Below are 17,340 nucleotides of genomic sequence, written 5' to 3'. Positions count from 1 at the left end.
TAAGCTAAAGTGCAGATACATTGTGGGAACACAGTCCTTCGCACCAAATCTCTTAGTGCTCTTACTAATCCACTGCATGTTAATTATGTGAGAGATGTGTGTGATCTGATCTTGTGTAGATTGTGTGATCTATAGCTGATTGTTGGATCTTTCTGGTTTATTCAGACCACAAAGATAAATTTATTTTATTTATCTTGTCTGAAAGTTTCACTGAATCATCTGTGACTCTCCAGCCTACTTCAGTAACTACTGACCTTAATGAGCAGGGTCTGTATTATAAAGTTAAGTGATGCATTTTTATTACTACAAATGTACAGGAATGTGTAGGGATTTAATCAGAAAGATAACACACATTTTCTTTTAGAAAAAAGTAGAGATTCAGATTCCAATATAATTAAATCCTAGAAAAACCACCTGCGCAATGTAATGTTTTAATACACTCTCACTATTATGATTTCTATCACGTCCATTAACGTGGAGAACAGTGAAAAAAAAAAAACACTCATGGGCAAAACTGTGGAAGCAACAGTTTAGCAGGTTTATTCAAATCAAAATTATGGTGATTTTGGACCCAAGACTGCAATTTTTATTTTTTTCTTCAAATTATAATTGTTTTTGGAGTGTTCCACTGGTTTAAATACGCTTACATTCAAAAGTGAGGGCATTTACTCTAACTTGATAAGTTCGACCCCCTCCCATAATGACTCTTAAAAAAAAAAACCTCATCTTCAATCACTGACTCCAGTGTCTGTCCTATCAAAACCTCCCCAAAGACCACACAATGTCCACCAAAATCAATTTTTCTCCCGTTTCCACATACCACCACCATTTCTTTCTCTCACACACAATTTTTCTCACCCTCAGCCTTGCTTCTATCTGTCCCGATCCATTTCTCTTTTTCTCCCTCCGTTGTCCTGCGATGTAATGACATCTGACAAGCACCACAGTAGGGATGGAGGGATAGATGGAGGGTAGGAGTGGTTGTGGCTTGTGTGTGTGTGTGTGTGTGTGTGTGTGAGTGTGTGTAGGGGGGTTGCACTCATGCCTTGAATTTGCTGGCCTGGCCTTCATCTTCCCTGTTCCTCTCTGTTCAGCACATATTATAGAGGACGGGAGGCCCAGGGAAGCACAGGATATCACGCCTGTTTGTAGCATGAATACAGGAGCTTGAGCTGTAGATGTCTGTGTTTTTGTGTGTGTGTGTGTGTGTGTGAGAGAGAGAGATGGAGAGAGAGAATAAAAGACAGAAAGTGAGTAGCAGAAAGCGAGAGTGAGGGAGATTTAAGTAGGGAGAGATTTTTTTTCTTCTTCATTTTGTCACTGGATTTTTAAAGAAAGTGTATGTTAGTTTTTACAGTGTGTTTCATGCCTCTTGGCATCAGGGACACACACACTCTGAATCAAGTCTGCAGAAATTACACAACAATAGAAGGATGTCAACAACAAGCTTCCCTCTGTGTGTGTGTGTGTGTGTGTGTGTGTGTGTGTGTGTGTGTGTGTGTGTGTGTGTGTGTGTGTGTGTGTGTGTGTGTGTGTGTGTGTGTGTGAGTGTGTGAGTGTGTGTGAGAGAGTGTGAGAGTGACAGAGACCATTTGCTATTTTCAGTCCACTAGCAAACTCTCAGCCTACTGTTATTGGCTATCAGCCCAGGACAGAGAAAGGGAGTCTGAGAGAGAATTTGAATGAAAAATGAATGTAAATGAAAAATGAATGTCGATGGGAAAGGGGGCTGGATTATGGTACTGAGGGGAGGAGGAGCAGGAGGAAGGGGAGGATTGTCTAAAGAGAAATCTGAAGTCATTTCAGTAAGGGGGAAAAATGGACAGAGGGAACAGCTTCCTCCTTTGAATTTAACATTTAACAGGGATGGGAATTTCAAGGATGTTTTCCAGATTTTATTATTTGAGACAAGCCACTTCAATGAATTTGTAATAGGAGAGTATGGATTTATAGTTTTTTTTCCCCCACACACCTTAAATTTGAACACTAGGATAGCAATGACTCCCAAAGCAGTAGGAAGACAAAAAACAAGCCAACGATTTGTGTTTAGTCACTTAACTCTGTTTTTTTTTAAAATATTTTGGCTTTTGTGTAATTGATTTTTAGAACATTTGACTGTTTTTCTGCACATCATCAAAAAATGTTTTTGTTTCTTTGATCAGAACTCTCCTTAACATGTAAGAAGTACAGTAAACCAGACTATTTAAATTCTAAAGCTTATCTAACCCATCAATTCATTAAAAGGAAAAAAAAGTGTTTTAACACCAAGTAATGACATTTTGTTCTATAACTTGTAAAAATAAATATCTCTTTATGCAGTTCATCTTGGCCAGAAATTAGAGCTCTTGAATCTTTCAGATATATTGTGGAACTTCCAGTGATTTTAATCAGTCTTCTGTGGTGTCACATGCTTTGGTTGTAGTTTTACTCTTCAGCAACCAGAACAGTCAACCATTTTGTACATTTGATTCCCCACCTGATGCTCGGTCCTCGCCCTCCACCCCCACACCCCAGCCCACCCTTCACTCCACATTGCTTATTTGGGAAATGCCTTAATTGGATTAAACTCTCTGTATCAAAAACACTTTGTCAGCATGTCAGCGTAATGTCAGGATGCCAAGGCACTCTGAGCCCTGTATGTGTGTGTAACAGAATAATGAGCTGTGGATTCACAATATTCCTTTTTTTTTTTCCAAATCCAAATAAGATTCACTGGCATGAAATCAAAACGAAATCAATAGTAGAGAAAAGAAAATTTAAATTCTGAAACCAGATTGATCAGATTGATTCTCAGCTTTGGATTCAGGCTCATTAAATGTGTAATAACATGCTAACTAAAATTTTTGCTCATACATCATCATACATATATGATATTGCTTTGTTGTCATTCGAGAATTACATTGATTAATTTAAAAATAAATATTAATGCTAAAACAATTGACATAAAACATTCAACAAAAATTTTGATGATCAGTTAAACATTCAGATGGTTTATCAAGCAAAAATACCAAAAATCTGCTGTCTTAAGCTTCTCAAGTGTGAGATTATTAATTGATAAATCAGGAAAATAATTGTCAGATAAATTCATCATGAAAACTATTCGTTAAAATAATAATTATTGAAAATAATCCTAAATTTTAGCCCTAAAATTATATTAAATCCAGGGAAAAATTATTTTTATGTTTTTACTTGTTTTCAATAAACTGGTATTTTTCCACCAATATATTGAAGCAGTTTGCCACTTGAGGCATCACTTGATATTGATTGCATAAGATTTAAAAATTCCCTATTTGGGCATCCTGAAAACTAAGTGGTTAAGACACAGACAATATAACTTCAATGTGCAGGAACACCCCCCGTTTGGCTTTATACTATCAGCTGTTCACTATAGGCGAAAATGCGTTAAAAAAACTTCTAAAGAAAAACTGCCTCTTAACTGATCATAACTATGATTTGAATCGCAGTGAAACATGGTTTGTTTTGGCTTATACTTCTCTGTATCCCTCTGTCTTCAGGTGAGCAGTCTGCCAGGGTCCGTCTTCAACCTAGCTCCCTCCCACATGTTCGGTAACAGGCTGAACCCCAACTCAGCCATGGCAGCACTCATTGCCCAGTCCGAGGCCTCACCAGCAGGTATGCAGACGGGTTCTATGTTTTTTTGTGTATGTGACAATAGTATGCATGTGTGTTAGAGAGAGAAAGAGAGGGAGATTATGGATAGGTCACGCCCCCTTGGTTCCTCTGAGAGGTCAAAGGGCAGCACTGATATTTTCAAGCTTCTCCTACTCAGCTCCAGTTACACACCTCAATTGCTCCCCCTCTCTCACCCTTACTCTCTGTCTCACGTACACAAACAAATACAGTACATGGACTCACACACATTTCATTTACATGTAATAAATACAGCTTTCCTCTAAATTGTTGCCAGTGTGAGAGAGAGAGGAGGATTTGTTAACATGGTGGTGTCAGAGAGGAATGGAGAAGGCCGGGATCGTGCCTTCAGGAACTTCTACAGTAGAAAAGAGGTGGTTTGTTGCCTGTCCAGTGCAGGAAAGCTGATGATGAGGGAATAAGAGGTGGCTCTAATAAACTGAATAGCCACTTCCTGATACAAGACATCTAGTTGAACAGAGAGGAGAGAAGCAAGAGAAAAGAAGAGATTGTAAGGAGGAGGAGGAAGGTAGGTAGTTCCTGTTGCCAGTCAGCAGTCATCAGAGCCAGACCCACTCTGACCCCAAGGTCAACTCACTAATCAGGCTGAATGACGGGGGGGGGCACAGGGCTGGATGTGTGAGTGCGTATGTATGTGTGCTTGCATTTGTGTGTTGGGCAACAGATAAACCATACACCATAGTAGCAACTTTTACCACTTTTCACTTCAAAGATAAATATTAGCTTTTAGATTAGATAAATATTAGATTTAATTTTCTAAGTGGAATTTTTGATGTGTGTGAGCAATTACCGTCCCCACCCATTTGACATTAGATTTTTTGATAACTCTGATCTAAGTCATTTAGCAAGCACAAATGCCACATTTGCTGACTCCAGCACCTCAAAAGGGCGGATTTACTCCTTTTTTTTCTTCTAATAATTTAATCATTTTTCCTGTGAAATTTTAGAAAATAGTGAAATATGCCCCAAATAATTTCTCAGAGACTAAGGTGACATCTAAAGTTTTCTTGTTTTGTCCGAACAACAAACCAAAAACAAAAATATTAAATTTACAGAGATATTAAACAGAAAAAAAGCACCAATCTTTAAATTTGAGAAACTGAAACCAGAGAATATTTAGTTTTTTCATTTTAAAAATGACTGAAACAATTAATTGATTATCAAAATAGTTGAAGATTAATTTTCTGTTGATTGACTAACGGATTAATCAACTAATTGTCTCACCAGTAATTGGTAATGAAATCAATCTTTATTCTGCCCCAGTTAACATTACCTTGCAGTAAAGTTGTGCACACTATCATATACAACACGTGTGTACACCTACACAAACATGAAGTTTTTTTTGTGATCCAGTAAGGGTCATGTGAGCACAAACATGCAAGGTGTGCGTATGTTTGTATACATGTAGCCTGTTTACTTTGGCAGTCATTTCTCTTTGCTTTTGAGCGTCTGGAGGGAGGTGCCAAGATGGGAAGGGTTGCAAGAGAAAAAGGACTTGGAAAAAGAAGGCAAGCTAGGGACTAGAATGGTGACCTGATGGGGGTAAAAGATGGGATTGAGTTTGTTAAGTAGAGGGGAGTTGGTGTGAGTGTGTGAATGCAGAAGTGTGCATTTCTGTGTCTGCATGTGTGATTCATTACTCCCACTGAGGAAAAAGAAAAAGAAGTGTCTGGCCATGGGCCCAGAGGGAGGAGACAGAGAAGGTGGAGAGGGAGAGAAATGCACATGCAGTTTGAATGAAGGCTCGTGTATGAAAGAGATACAAAGGAAGAAGGAGTTTGTAGGTTGCAGAGTCGCAAATATTACAGTGCGTCCACACTACACAGACTAAATTTGAAAATGCAAGTTTTTCTCTTTATATTGGCTCTCTGTCCAAACTCAGCTGGAAATTTGCTCACCGCAAAGCTCTTGCCAGAGTGGATAAATCTGAAAACAACGGCAGCATGGAGTAGGACAGTGGAACTTTTGGAAAATGATGTACTCTAAGCCTGGTCGTGGGCTGTGCTAAATTACAAGTTAAACCTTGTGCTTTGATGAGATCCCTTTTTGTTTGGGGTACCACAGACCCTACTGCTGTATGTGTAAAAATAGTAATAGTAATAATTTCAAAATCAACCAATATTTTTTCTTTAAATACTGCAGGAACAATTATATATTCCTTCTGTTCACTAAGAGGTAATTCACATACAAATACATGTACATTATGTTGTCCTACATAGTGACATTATAAAACTCCAATAATCCAGATAGATTAGGGATTTGCGAGCAGCAGTGCTTTGCAAATCTACTGTCAACACCAAACACAGAAGTATAGTAAAAGTAAATGTACAGTATTTAACCAGATTTTACAGCGCTGGTCTGGAGGTAATGAGACATTTTCTGTATTGGACATCTGAAACTTGTCCTCATTTGAAAATCATGTTAATAAGTAATTCTCATACAGAAGCCATTTTTTATTATCTTTTAACTCTTACTGTATTCTTGCTTGTTTTAAATGTCAACATAGCTGATCCCTAAATACAGGTGTCATTAACCTATATTTAAGTTGATTTTGTCAGACCACTTTGTGATTTGATCAACATCTCAGTACAAAGCAGGAAAAGTCACAATCAAAAGACCGTTTGACAGCAGAAGCCGAAGAATATGTAAATGGGAAGAAGTAAATTGAGGTCAGCTGATGCACAATTTTATTGTTTGCCAAATGAAAGATGGAAAGGAGATTGTTTTCTGTTTAGGTGGTGTTTCAGTGTAAACAGAGATCTTTACAAAAATGACCTGAAGATGTTTGTGTTGATTCATGTAATTTTCACACAAAATGTTGTCAACTTCAGCCAGCTTAGTGTAGACATGTTCCTAGATGTCCAATTGATTTTCTATGTCTGTTTGTCTGTGTGTGCAGATCAGGAGGTGGGAGACGGCAGCAGCAGCGTTGGAGCTCAGGGCTTCCCCATTAGAGCTTCTCCCAAGACCACCCCGCGGTGAGTACATACTCACACACACACAAATCCCCCCCAAATCCCTCCCCATTTTTACATTCCTCTCTGGCCCCCCTGCGTCACCCATCCCCCTCTCTGCTTTTCCCTCCACTGGCCCATCGTTTCCTCTCACTCCTCACATACACGCATGCACACTCTCCCTTTCGCTCCGTCCCCTACAGGCAATTCTTGCTCTCTCAGCCAATGATAACTTGTGTTTTTTAAGGTGGTAACCATCCTTCAACTCCAATTATATATATATTTTTTTCTTGGTTTATTCACACATGGAAGGACAGTCTAGTGATTTTCTGCATCTTCTCCATTTGGGAATATATGCATGGATCTTTCACGATGGGAATATTGAATATACAGATCAATTTTTGTTTGTTTCTACTACTTTGTGGGATGGATAATTTCACTTGATGAGGTTGGTGACATTTTTTATCATTAACACTGCACCTGTATTATGTCATGTTTTGCATTTAGGACATAATTAATGTGGAAGTGGCTGACATTTAATTTCAAAAGAGAATATTGTAATGGAAAAATATGGTGAAAGAGAAAATGTTAGATTTTCTCTTTAAGTAGCACATGTAACATAATTTTTGATACCTAGAGGATTTTCTACTTACTTAAATTCAGTTGATTATTTTCTTTTTTCTTTTACTTTTTCCCAAGATTATGCACCCATCATTTTGTCCTGTCTCCCCTTTCCTGCTGTCCCTTATTTCCCCTTTTTCACACTCAACAGATGGTCTCAGCACACACACAGAGATTTATCGCACCAAGACAGTCCACTTCCCGTTTTGTGTCTCTGTCCCTCTTGCGTGTCCGCTTTCTTCCTCTCGCATTTCGTCTTTCCCTGTCTCGCTCACACACACAGACAGAAAAGCCTGGCCCCTTTTCATTAAAGACCACTGTAACAACAAATTGATGTAGTTTTATAGCCAGCAGTGTCTATGTTTGTCTGACGTTTATGTTGGGTCATTAATCTCCCTATTGACCTCTCTATCTCTCCTTTTCAATCCATGCTGTCTCTCTCTCTCACTCTCTCTGCTTCCATTCAGCTCTCCCATTGGTGGCCTGCAGATCCGCTATGACTCCTCAGGGTTGTTGCCGGGGCCGGGTCTGGGGTTGCTAGGAGTGGGGGGAAGCAGTGGGGAGACACTGCCGCCGGTGGCCACCAGCATAGAGCAGCTCCTGGAGAGGCAGTGGAACGAAGGGCAGAGCTTCCTGCTGCAACAGGGACCGCAAGGAGATGGTGCAAGGACACACACACACTAAAACACACCCAAAGACACACAAGAATGCACTCACAAACAGAGGGCTGGGTATCATTTGAAATTTTTTAATTCTAGCGTCAAAACTATATGTCACTCTTGGCTCTGGTACCAAAACAGTACTATTTTCATATCTTTCTCAGAGAATTATAACATTTTTTTAATTTAACAAAAGATGCCAAAGTTCTCAAAAATTTCCGAGCCAAAAGTATCTGAAAAAAATGATCAGTTGCCTGTTCCTATGATTCATTTTTCTAGTGTTATTAGTTCCTGTTTTCTAATATTTCTTAATGTCAGACATGACATGACTGACTGACTTGTCTTGAGGAAGGTTGGTGGACCATGAAGGTACAGGGGAAAATGAAAAAAATAAGTCCAGCACTTAATTATTCTTTCCCAGACAGAATAATTTTTTAGAATGTGGTTAATAAACCAAGTCAAAATACAAGCAGCTACATTAGAATTTAGCCAAAATAAAAATAAGTCGGAAATTAGTAAAATTTTGATTTAAATCAGGAACTGTCTGATAAAAGAATAATATAAGATTGCTAATCTGACTAAACATTCAATGCTATTTTTCCATATTTGACACACATATCTGGTCATCGATCATTATTTTTTTGCCTCCTTTCTTTCTTCCTATCAATTGTTCCATCACGTTTTTGCCTCCAGCTGTTGCCATTCTGTCTTTCTCTCGTTTCAGTACCTTTCTCACATTATCTGTTACTGTTGTGTCTGTCGCTCTCTGTCAGTTATCTGCCTATCTGAACATCCCTTCAGGGATCAATAAAGTGAAAATGAAAGAGGGATGGTGGCCTAGTTGTTAGGAAGTCCTCCTTCAACTGGACGAGTCAGGTTTAAGTTCCTGTGTTGGCAAATCCTCTTCCTGACTGAGCTGTCCTTGAGCACTGCTCTGAGTCAGTACAGGCACCAGGGTCACTGTTCTGTAGCTGATCTTGACCTCTGACCTCCCTGAAGAGTATATCTGTCTAATCAGTCACTGGGTATTTGAACAGATCTGTGTGGAGGATGAGCAGAGTTGCATGTTTTTGCCTAAAGAAAGGATTGGCCTTTTTGGAAAGTGAGAACTTTCGTGTTCTTGCTTGTAAAAAAATCACTCCATTCCAAAAGTATAACACATTTATGGTGTAGCTAAAACTATTCAAGTTTGAAAAGCCTGTGTTGACTTCAGACTTTGACAGGCATGATTCTTATTTTCATTGGTGCAAATTTGAGGGGATTATCTCTCATGCAGGAATGGTGAGTCTCAATTTGAAAACTCAGACTAGAGCAGTTACAAAAAATTTTGTGCAGGAAGCAGAAATAGCTGCCACTACACTACACTCAGATACTCTGATTAGTCAGTCAGTTTTTATTATTTTTATCTCTCTCTCTTTCTCAGTTGTTGGGATGTTGAAATCGCTCCACCAGCTGCAGGAGGAGAACAAGAGGTTGGAGGAGCAAATTAAAACTCTGACCATGAAGAAAGAGAGACTGCAGCTTCTCAGCGCTCAGCTATCAGTGCCTTTCACCTCCACCACAGCCTCTTCTGGTACGCGCACACACACTTTTATGACTGAAGGTGAATGATTTATCGTGAAATAAAGACAGCTGGCAAGGTCATTTGCAGTTGTAGTAACTCATTTATTTGAGAAAGACACAAATAGGTAGCTAAAGTAAGATTGTGTGGAAAAAGCATCATGATAATGAACACGTACTGTATGCGTAAACCTGGTCCTACATGACCGCAAACCTTGGGCATTGACAGGATCTGCACTAAAACAAAAAACACACACTGACATACATACTAGAGTTGAGACAACTAGTCAGTTAGTCGATCAAGATCCTACAACAACTTTAATAACTGTTTAATCGTTACAGTTACTAGTTTCTGGTTCCTTCTTCTCACCTGATGATTCTGATGCTTTATTGTGTTTTATATTATTTTAAACTGAATGTTTTACAAAAAAAGACATTTGAAGATGTCACCTTGGGCTTCCAGAGTTTATGATTCACAATTTTTACTTTTTTTGACATTGAATAGACTAAGCAATTATTGATTTAACTGAAAAAATAATCCACTGAATAATCATTTGAAATTTTTCTATGAAAATAATAGGTTGCATTTCTAGTGCATACATAATTAGACACATAAGGAATCTAAATCTTTGTTCATTTGTGTTGCAGATGTTAAAGGAGCTCAGCTTGGAGCCATTGACTCATCTTTACCTGTCGCAGCTCAGGTAAAGACAAAACACAACACATGATTGTCTCAGTTTGAACCTTATAGCACCTCATCATTATGCACATGACAGTAAACTAACAAATGTGTATTAGTCAAGAGTCAGTCAAACAACCATCGGGCTGTAAAGTCAGTTCAGTTATATCAGCTGATGTCATAACGACGTTACATCTTATTCTTGTTGAATACAGTGAACTACAACGATCGATAAACAGTTATGATAAACTACATACTGTATCATCATAAGCATGTTAAAAATTGATTATGAATGGAAGAGTTGTCATTAATGGTGTTTATCTATCTATGTCTCTCAGGACAGCATGTCATGTGGTGGCCACAGCAGTAGCGGCTCCACCTCCTCTCTCTCCACCCCTCCCTCCGTCTCCCAGAGCCCACCCCAGCCGCAGCTCAATGGAGTCGCCACTGTGGGGACGACCCCGACCACATTGGGTGGGGTGGCTGGGCTGATGGGTGCACTCGGTGCAGGTAGCGCATTGGGCATGGGGGGAATTGTTGGGGCACTGAACGGGGTCATCCAGACATCAACGGGCACAGCCAGCCCTCACACTCACACTACGGGAGCAGCTACGGGCGTCACCTTGCCCGTAAATAACAGGTAATTATGATGGCTGCTTTTACCATCTTACAGTATATTTAGTGGTCTTGTCAGATCAGAAATAAGGACGCTAGAAGGAGCCAGCACAGTCATTCTCAATAATGTAATATGCCATTTTGTGGCCATGGTAACACCAAAATCATTGCAAGCAGAAGTTATATTAGCTTATATTCAATGGATCGGACACCTAAAAAAATGTTTCCAGTAGCCCTAAATTGCTGACATTTTAGTCATTTTGTCAGCCTCTCTGTCGCCTCATTACATCCAGACCAAAATACTGAAAAAATCAGAATAATTTCAAAATGTCAGAGAACATATTTGTCTGGCAGCTTCATCTCTTGATTTCTTAAGGTGTTTGAATGTAAACTCTATTGGGTCCTCTCCTTTGTGTTTCCTTTTGCTTGCGTGTTGGATTCTAGCAGCTCAGCAACTAGTAAGAACAGGTGAGACAGAAGTCAGTTCAACTTCACTGCCACCTATAGCTCCATTTTCTCCATGTCTGTCAGAGAGATCTTGGGAATTTTTTTTCCTTGTTTTTTGGAAAGTGAAATTGAAATTTAAGATGAATTTGGTTTTTTCTTTATAATATTGCAGTAGCAATACATGTAAAATATTTGCTCTTCAGGGCAAATTCATGATTTGTTATATTTGTTTTATGTACACATTACATCTGTTACATTTATGTTACATTACATTTTTCTGCAGTTGGCAGTTTCTATCATTCTCCTCAGTGTAAACCTATAATGTTTTGAGAATAGTATTATGTAGTATTAAAATTTCCTGTGCTAAGGTCCGATGTTGTGTGGACAAAGTGTTATTGCGTTTGACTGTGAGTTGTGTTTTGCCTCAGTGCTGCACGGCTTGGCCTAATGTCTGAGCAGCACAGACTCCTCCTCCAGCAGCATCAGCTCCAGCAGCTGCTGTCCTCACAGCCTTCAGCGGTACGACACACACACACACACACACACACACACACACACACACACACACACACACACAGAGGGAGACTTGCATCTGCTCATTGCCATAACTACTGTCACACACATAGTTAAACACACACAAAGACACTGAGCTACAATTTTCCTTTGGACAATGGCCTAAATCACCAAGCTTAATAATTCGCTTTTTTTTTTTCTCTTCCTGTTCACCCCACTTTTCTCCACTCTTTTTCCTCTCCATCTCTTATTGTTGTCCTTTTTAACATTTTTCATTTTTTTCATTTTTTTTTCATTAACACCATTCCATCTTTACCACTCCATCTTTTCTCAGAAACTTTCATTAAATCAAAATGTTTTCTCCTGCATTTTTCTCTTGCTCCCTTCTTTTCCTCATTTCCTCCCCTTTCCTCTCCTTCTGCCTCCTGCCCCCCCCCCCCCAGGAACAACAGCAGGTGTTGCTCTACCAACTGATGCAGCAGCAGCAGGACCTCCAGCAGCTGCAGTCCTTCTCCTCCCCTGCGCAGATTCCCTCCATCCCTCTCTCCTCCACTCAGCTACCCATCAACAACTTGCTGCCCGGCACTCAGAGCCAAGGCACCATCACCGCCAATCCCTTCCTGGCGCTGCAGCACATACATGCTGACACACACACCTCGGGGATGCAGAAGCCGCGGCTAGGTGAGAAGGTCGTGGGCGTCGCAGGGCAGGAGAAAACATGACAGCAGATGTTCTTTTGTTTTTTTGGTTGTTATGTTTTTTAAATAAATATGCAGAGTTTTCGGGAGATCAGCCTGTTGGTCATCTTTGTTGTTCAGTGATGAGAACACTGGCAGCAGAAAAATCTGTTTCCTGGTAGATTATTCCTTATAATGATCTGTGCTATAACATTAGCACACACTAAGGTGAGTGATGAAAGAAGACAAAAGTAAGAATTGTTTGGTTTTTTTGTCTTTAGCAGTCACCAACTCTAGTTGACCTAGTCAGGATTGTTTTTGCAACTTTTTCAGGTTACAGTTTTTACACAACACTTTGTGTAAATTTGTACTACTTATTTCCATCCAATTTTAGATTTCTTACTTTTTAGCTTTAGTGCTGCTTCAGGTTCTTATTTTGTGACTGCTGAGATAATGATTTTCATTGAATATCACTGGTAGTAACTTAGTGTATTTTAGTGTCAGTATGTAGCACCAGAGAACATGGTGAGAACACAGTTTTCTTCTCTCAACGGGTGAGTTGTCTAACAGATCAGCTTCCCAGAGACATTTCCTTTAATGAGTTTCTTAATCTCATCATTCTGCTTCCTCACCTTTCTGCTTTCTCCTCTTTCTGTTTTTGCTTTGTCATATCTCCCTTTATTTTCCCGTCTTTTTGTCTCCAAATTTCTTTCTCTGATTCTCAACCCATATCCCTTTCGGTCTGGTCTCTCTGCAGTTTCACTCTCTCAGGGGCCTCAGCTAACCAGAATTGTGCACTCAGCACACAAGCTAGTACACAACTACAAACATAAAAAGAAAAATGGCAGAAATATATTAATATAAAAAAAACTACTATTCCCTACCACAAGACTCAACAGTAGCAGATGTATGTTTGACATCTGTCTCACAGCGGTCCCAAGGGGAATATTGGGTGAGAGGCTTGTGAAAATATCCCACATGTTCTCGCTGTTGCCTCTCTCCCCATGTCTCTTTCAATCCGTTTGTGTAGCTCCATTAATGTCAGTGAGCCAAGCCTCATACGGTCACCACAGAAGCCTTGCTTTTCACTGTCTCTTCTCTGGGCCAGAAACGGGGGGCTCACTCAGGGAAGTGAAATATAAAAAGGAAAAAGAAAAAAAACTGCAAGTTTGAATGTTCAGAGGGATGCATTAATCCACACAGCACAGACTCAAAGAGAAATTATGCAGTTGGTTGTCAGCACGTGGAAGTCATTACATTTCATCTTCCTGATTGAACCCCCTGCTGCACCTACCTCTTAAGCAGGACCAGCCTATCAGGACCTAAAAGGCCGACAACAACGGCCACTTAAAAACCCACAACAGTCAGGACTGGCCAATCAGGGTCCAAGCCCAAGTGCCTGAGACCAAGGAGGGAAGGTGGTATTTATCTTCCTTTTACCTGTGTCCTTGTCACTCAGCCCATTTCTTCACAAGGCTACTGGTAATTAAGCTTCGTTGCTAAAGCAACAGATTATGAAAACACTTTGTTGCGTCAGGCTGGACGTGCCGTCTCTTTAATAAAACCAGGAATAATTATTCTGCTGCATCCTCTTCTATCAAAGCCTAAACTTGTATTGTGCTTTTTATTTATTTGGAGTATGTGTAATGGGCATAAGATGATTTATTTTAAAAGCCCAAATTGGTGTTGCAATTTAACATCATTTTGTACTACTGTTTAAAGTTTTGTCTTAAGTTTTTTTCTCTTCATACAGTCAAATCTTGCTGTAAACCTTCTTAATGACTTCTTCTCTGTGTCTTGTGTTTGAAAGCTAGAAGCTACTTGATAGTTGGCTGATTGGGAAGGAGTTGTGGTTGTATATAACTGTTTGTAGTGGGGAGGAAATGTGTCAGGGGAGGAAATGTGTCAGGGGGATGTTAAGTGGCACAGTTTTTACCTCGTTAAGTGTATATAGACCTTTCTCATTGGCCGTTAGTGTACATAAGTGATTGTGATTGGCCGCTCTGGTGTGAAGGAAAGCCAATGAAGCCTCAGTTTGTGGGAGTGGATCTTTAGGACCAGGCACAAAGGTTGACAGTGACTGGACACACAAAGTATTAATTTATTTTTATATGTGCAGGGACATTGTGTTTCTTTTTTAAGTTTTGCACCATTTTATTGATGAGAAAGTCATTTTATACGCTGGGCACTGTGTTTTCATCTGTGGGCACATTTGTTTGGATGAATTTTGTAAAGTGGAAAATAATTTGAGGGGGGGGTTCTGACATTGTATTTCAACACACGAAAATAAAGTAACACTCTGGACAAAGTGACGGGAGCATTCAATGTTTTTTTTTTTAATATTGAGGGGTTGGTTGAAAGTATACATTGACAATGAATTTGGGAATTTGATCAAATGTAAGGGTTCTGTAGTTTCAATGGAATTAATTTTGAAAATACTGGGCATTTACAGCTGTATTAATACTTAAAATCCAAGCACATTGAGATATAACTACAGTGTGTTAATTTTCTTTACTGAAATAAAACTAAAATTATAGTTTTTGAATAGCAATATAATGCAGATTCTTAATTATAAATCTTATGTTTTATAGGTGAGTGTGGATTTTCATTAATTTTGTAGTTATAATGCCTACATTAATCTTAAATGCAGTTAATATACCCTTTCAGAAATGCATATATGTACTATACATTTATTTAATTTTATTACTTTATCTGATGGGGAATGGTCACTGAGCAAATGAAAATTGAAAAGAGAACTGTACAGTAAATGAGCAAGATTTAAGCCTAGAAGGCTAATTTTCATCTGGCCAGATGTTTGTTTTTTTCTGATCAGGTGTTTATTATGACCCATTAGGTGACTACTGATTGGTTGCATTAAGAGAGAAATAGGTTAGTTTTTGTTAGATTGAACAGGAAAGTATAGATTTTAGAATGAGAAAAGAATTGTCAGTTAAATGGCTTTTCCCAATTATAAAGTTGGCAACAAAGATAATATTAAATTGTATGGTGAAAAGAGTGATTTACCTGGTTGTAATTAATATGGCATTAATTACAATGAAAATTATAGAAGAGACAGCAGCAGCGGGATGTGATTTATTCAGCAACAAGGGGGAGGAAAATGAGTAATCATCAAGCTAAGAAGTGCCAATGGAAGCTGAACATCTTTAAATTTAAACAATGTGCTTCAAAGCCCCTGTCCTAACAAATATGCACACATACCCCCCCAAAGCTGATGACTTCCAGCTGCCAAGAAACGTGTGTGTGTGTGTGTGTGTGTGTGTGTGTGTGTGTGTGTGTGTGTGTGTGTGTGTGTGTGTGTGTTTAGAGGTGGGGGCACAATTCTGCTACATCTGCTTCTGCCCTGGTAATTAAAAGCTCACTTTCCTTCTGCATCCCTGCTTCCCCAAAAATACACCCACTTCACCCCTTTCAGGAGTTTTCAGTCCCTCTTCCCTACACACACACACACACACACACACACACAAAAACACACATACAATCTAACCACCACATCCAACTCCTCCATCATCACAGCTATCCATAATAGCAGCACTACGCATGCAGACAGACACACACACACATATATACATACAGTGCATGGGTGCTGTGTCCATCATAGATCACGCTTCCGCCAGAAACCCTCCCTGGGGGTGGGAGGGCTTACCAGCTGATGGAGGACCCTTGAATGCTGCCTGACCAGGTGCCTGATCACAAAGTCAAAACATTACTAAGCTCTGGTGTTAGGAGACAGGCAATCTCTCCCTCTTTGTCTTTCTCTCGCTCTCTCTCTCACACATACACACACATTCAGACACACAGAAAGCTGATAGTGGGCCAGCAGGAGGGTTAAGCCCAGGATGATTAGACAAATGTAGGGCAGATATCTGTGGCCTCAGAGGCGAGCTGAGCTGCTGTCACTGAGGAATGCTGTGCAGCTGCATGGATATCTGCCTCTGACTGGGCAGGCATGGTAACTTTCAGTTTCTGCTTTCTAGTATTTATTCTTCTGCTTCAAAATGAGGCATTTTAGTTGTTTTGCATTTTTCGGACAAGTCAGACGAGGCAACAAGGCTGAAGAGCAGAACTGCAATAAAAAAAGCCGAAGCAAAGGGAAATGTTGGAAAAGATAGTAGATCTTGATGTGATTCTGGATTTTATTTGTTTTGTCATGATTGCATCCATAAAAACCATGTGACACATCTTGAAATGATTTGACCATAGATATTTTACAGCTGAACTGTATACACACATTTTACTACATTCATAACTGAGGTAAAAAAAACTGAAGCTATGTGAGTAGTTTGCCACAAATAAAAATGTTTCGTGTACTCATGCTGAAAAGCTAAACTTTTTTTTGTTCTTTTACATAGATCCAAAAGATGACTTGAATGAAACACAAAGAGCATTAAGAATATGATTTTGCCAAAATAATATCATTGGAAATTGGACAATAAGGTGAGGTGATAGGATGACACAGAAGAAAATATCTCAAAGACAAAATCTAGTTTTTAAGATTTTTCAGTTCTGTTTATTTGTATTACATGTATCAACCACTTCTTCAGCTATGACCCAAAGTTAAAGCTAAACCTTTACAAGTTCCAGGATAACCAGTCCACAAAACTGCAGGGTCTTTTATTCAGCACAGTCCAATGAAAAATCACACGCCTCCAATTTTTTAAAATTTTCAGACAAACCGAAAAATTCAGTGCTCCTTTATGGATTGAGAAAATCTGCCTCTTTCTTAAGTTAAATAAACCACTTTAAAACCCATCCATTTGAAGGATGAATTGTCACAAGGCTGAAAGAAAAGCTGTTTCACTTAAATTCTGAAAAGTTGACCATTTGGAGATACATGGTTTTTCACAGGACATTAAAGTTCATATACTCACAGTATTTGTTCCCATCATTTTTCCCATCCTGCAGTGCAGCTCAGATGCCACACC

At 39.3% G+C, this 17,340-nt stretch overlaps 1 protein-coding gene across 1 annotated transcript in view; it reads left to right on the top strand.

Moving 5' to 3' along the window:
* mllt10 (MLLT10 histone lysine methyltransferase DOT1L cofactor) overlaps positions 1 to 14,696 on the top strand; it is a 33,531-nt gene extending 18,835 nt beyond the window's left edge. Inside the window, exons 10-17 of the mRNA XM_040127537.1 lie at positions 3,516 to 3,633; positions 6,572 to 6,650; positions 7,715 to 7,908; positions 9,330 to 9,479; positions 10,115 to 10,170; positions 10,484 to 10,785; positions 11,636 to 11,726; positions 12,164 to 14,696. Coding sequence (XP_039983471.1) covers positions 3,516 to 3,633; positions 6,572 to 6,650; positions 7,715 to 7,908; positions 9,330 to 9,479; positions 10,115 to 10,170; positions 10,484 to 10,785; positions 11,636 to 11,726; positions 12,164 to 12,442 — 1,269 coding nt within the window. The 3' untranslated portion in view covers positions 12,443 to 14,696. The remainder of the gene's footprint in view (positions 1 to 3,515; positions 3,634 to 6,571; positions 6,651 to 7,714; positions 7,909 to 9,329; positions 9,480 to 10,114; positions 10,171 to 10,483; positions 10,786 to 11,635; positions 11,727 to 12,163) is intronic.
* Positions 14,697 to 17,340: the final 2,644 nt, after the last annotated feature.

Source organism: Xiphias gladius, chromosome 5 (assembly GCF_016859285.1).
Source record: "Xiphias gladius isolate SHS-SW01 ecotype Sanya breed wild chromosome 5, ASM1685928v1, whole genome shotgun sequence".
NCBI classification, from domain to species: domain Eukaryota; kingdom Metazoa; phylum Chordata; class Actinopteri; order Istiophoriformes; family Xiphiidae; genus Xiphias; species Xiphias gladius.
The sequence above is the reverse complement of the archived record's forward strand: the minus strand, read 5'-3'. Positions and strand labels throughout refer to the sequence as shown.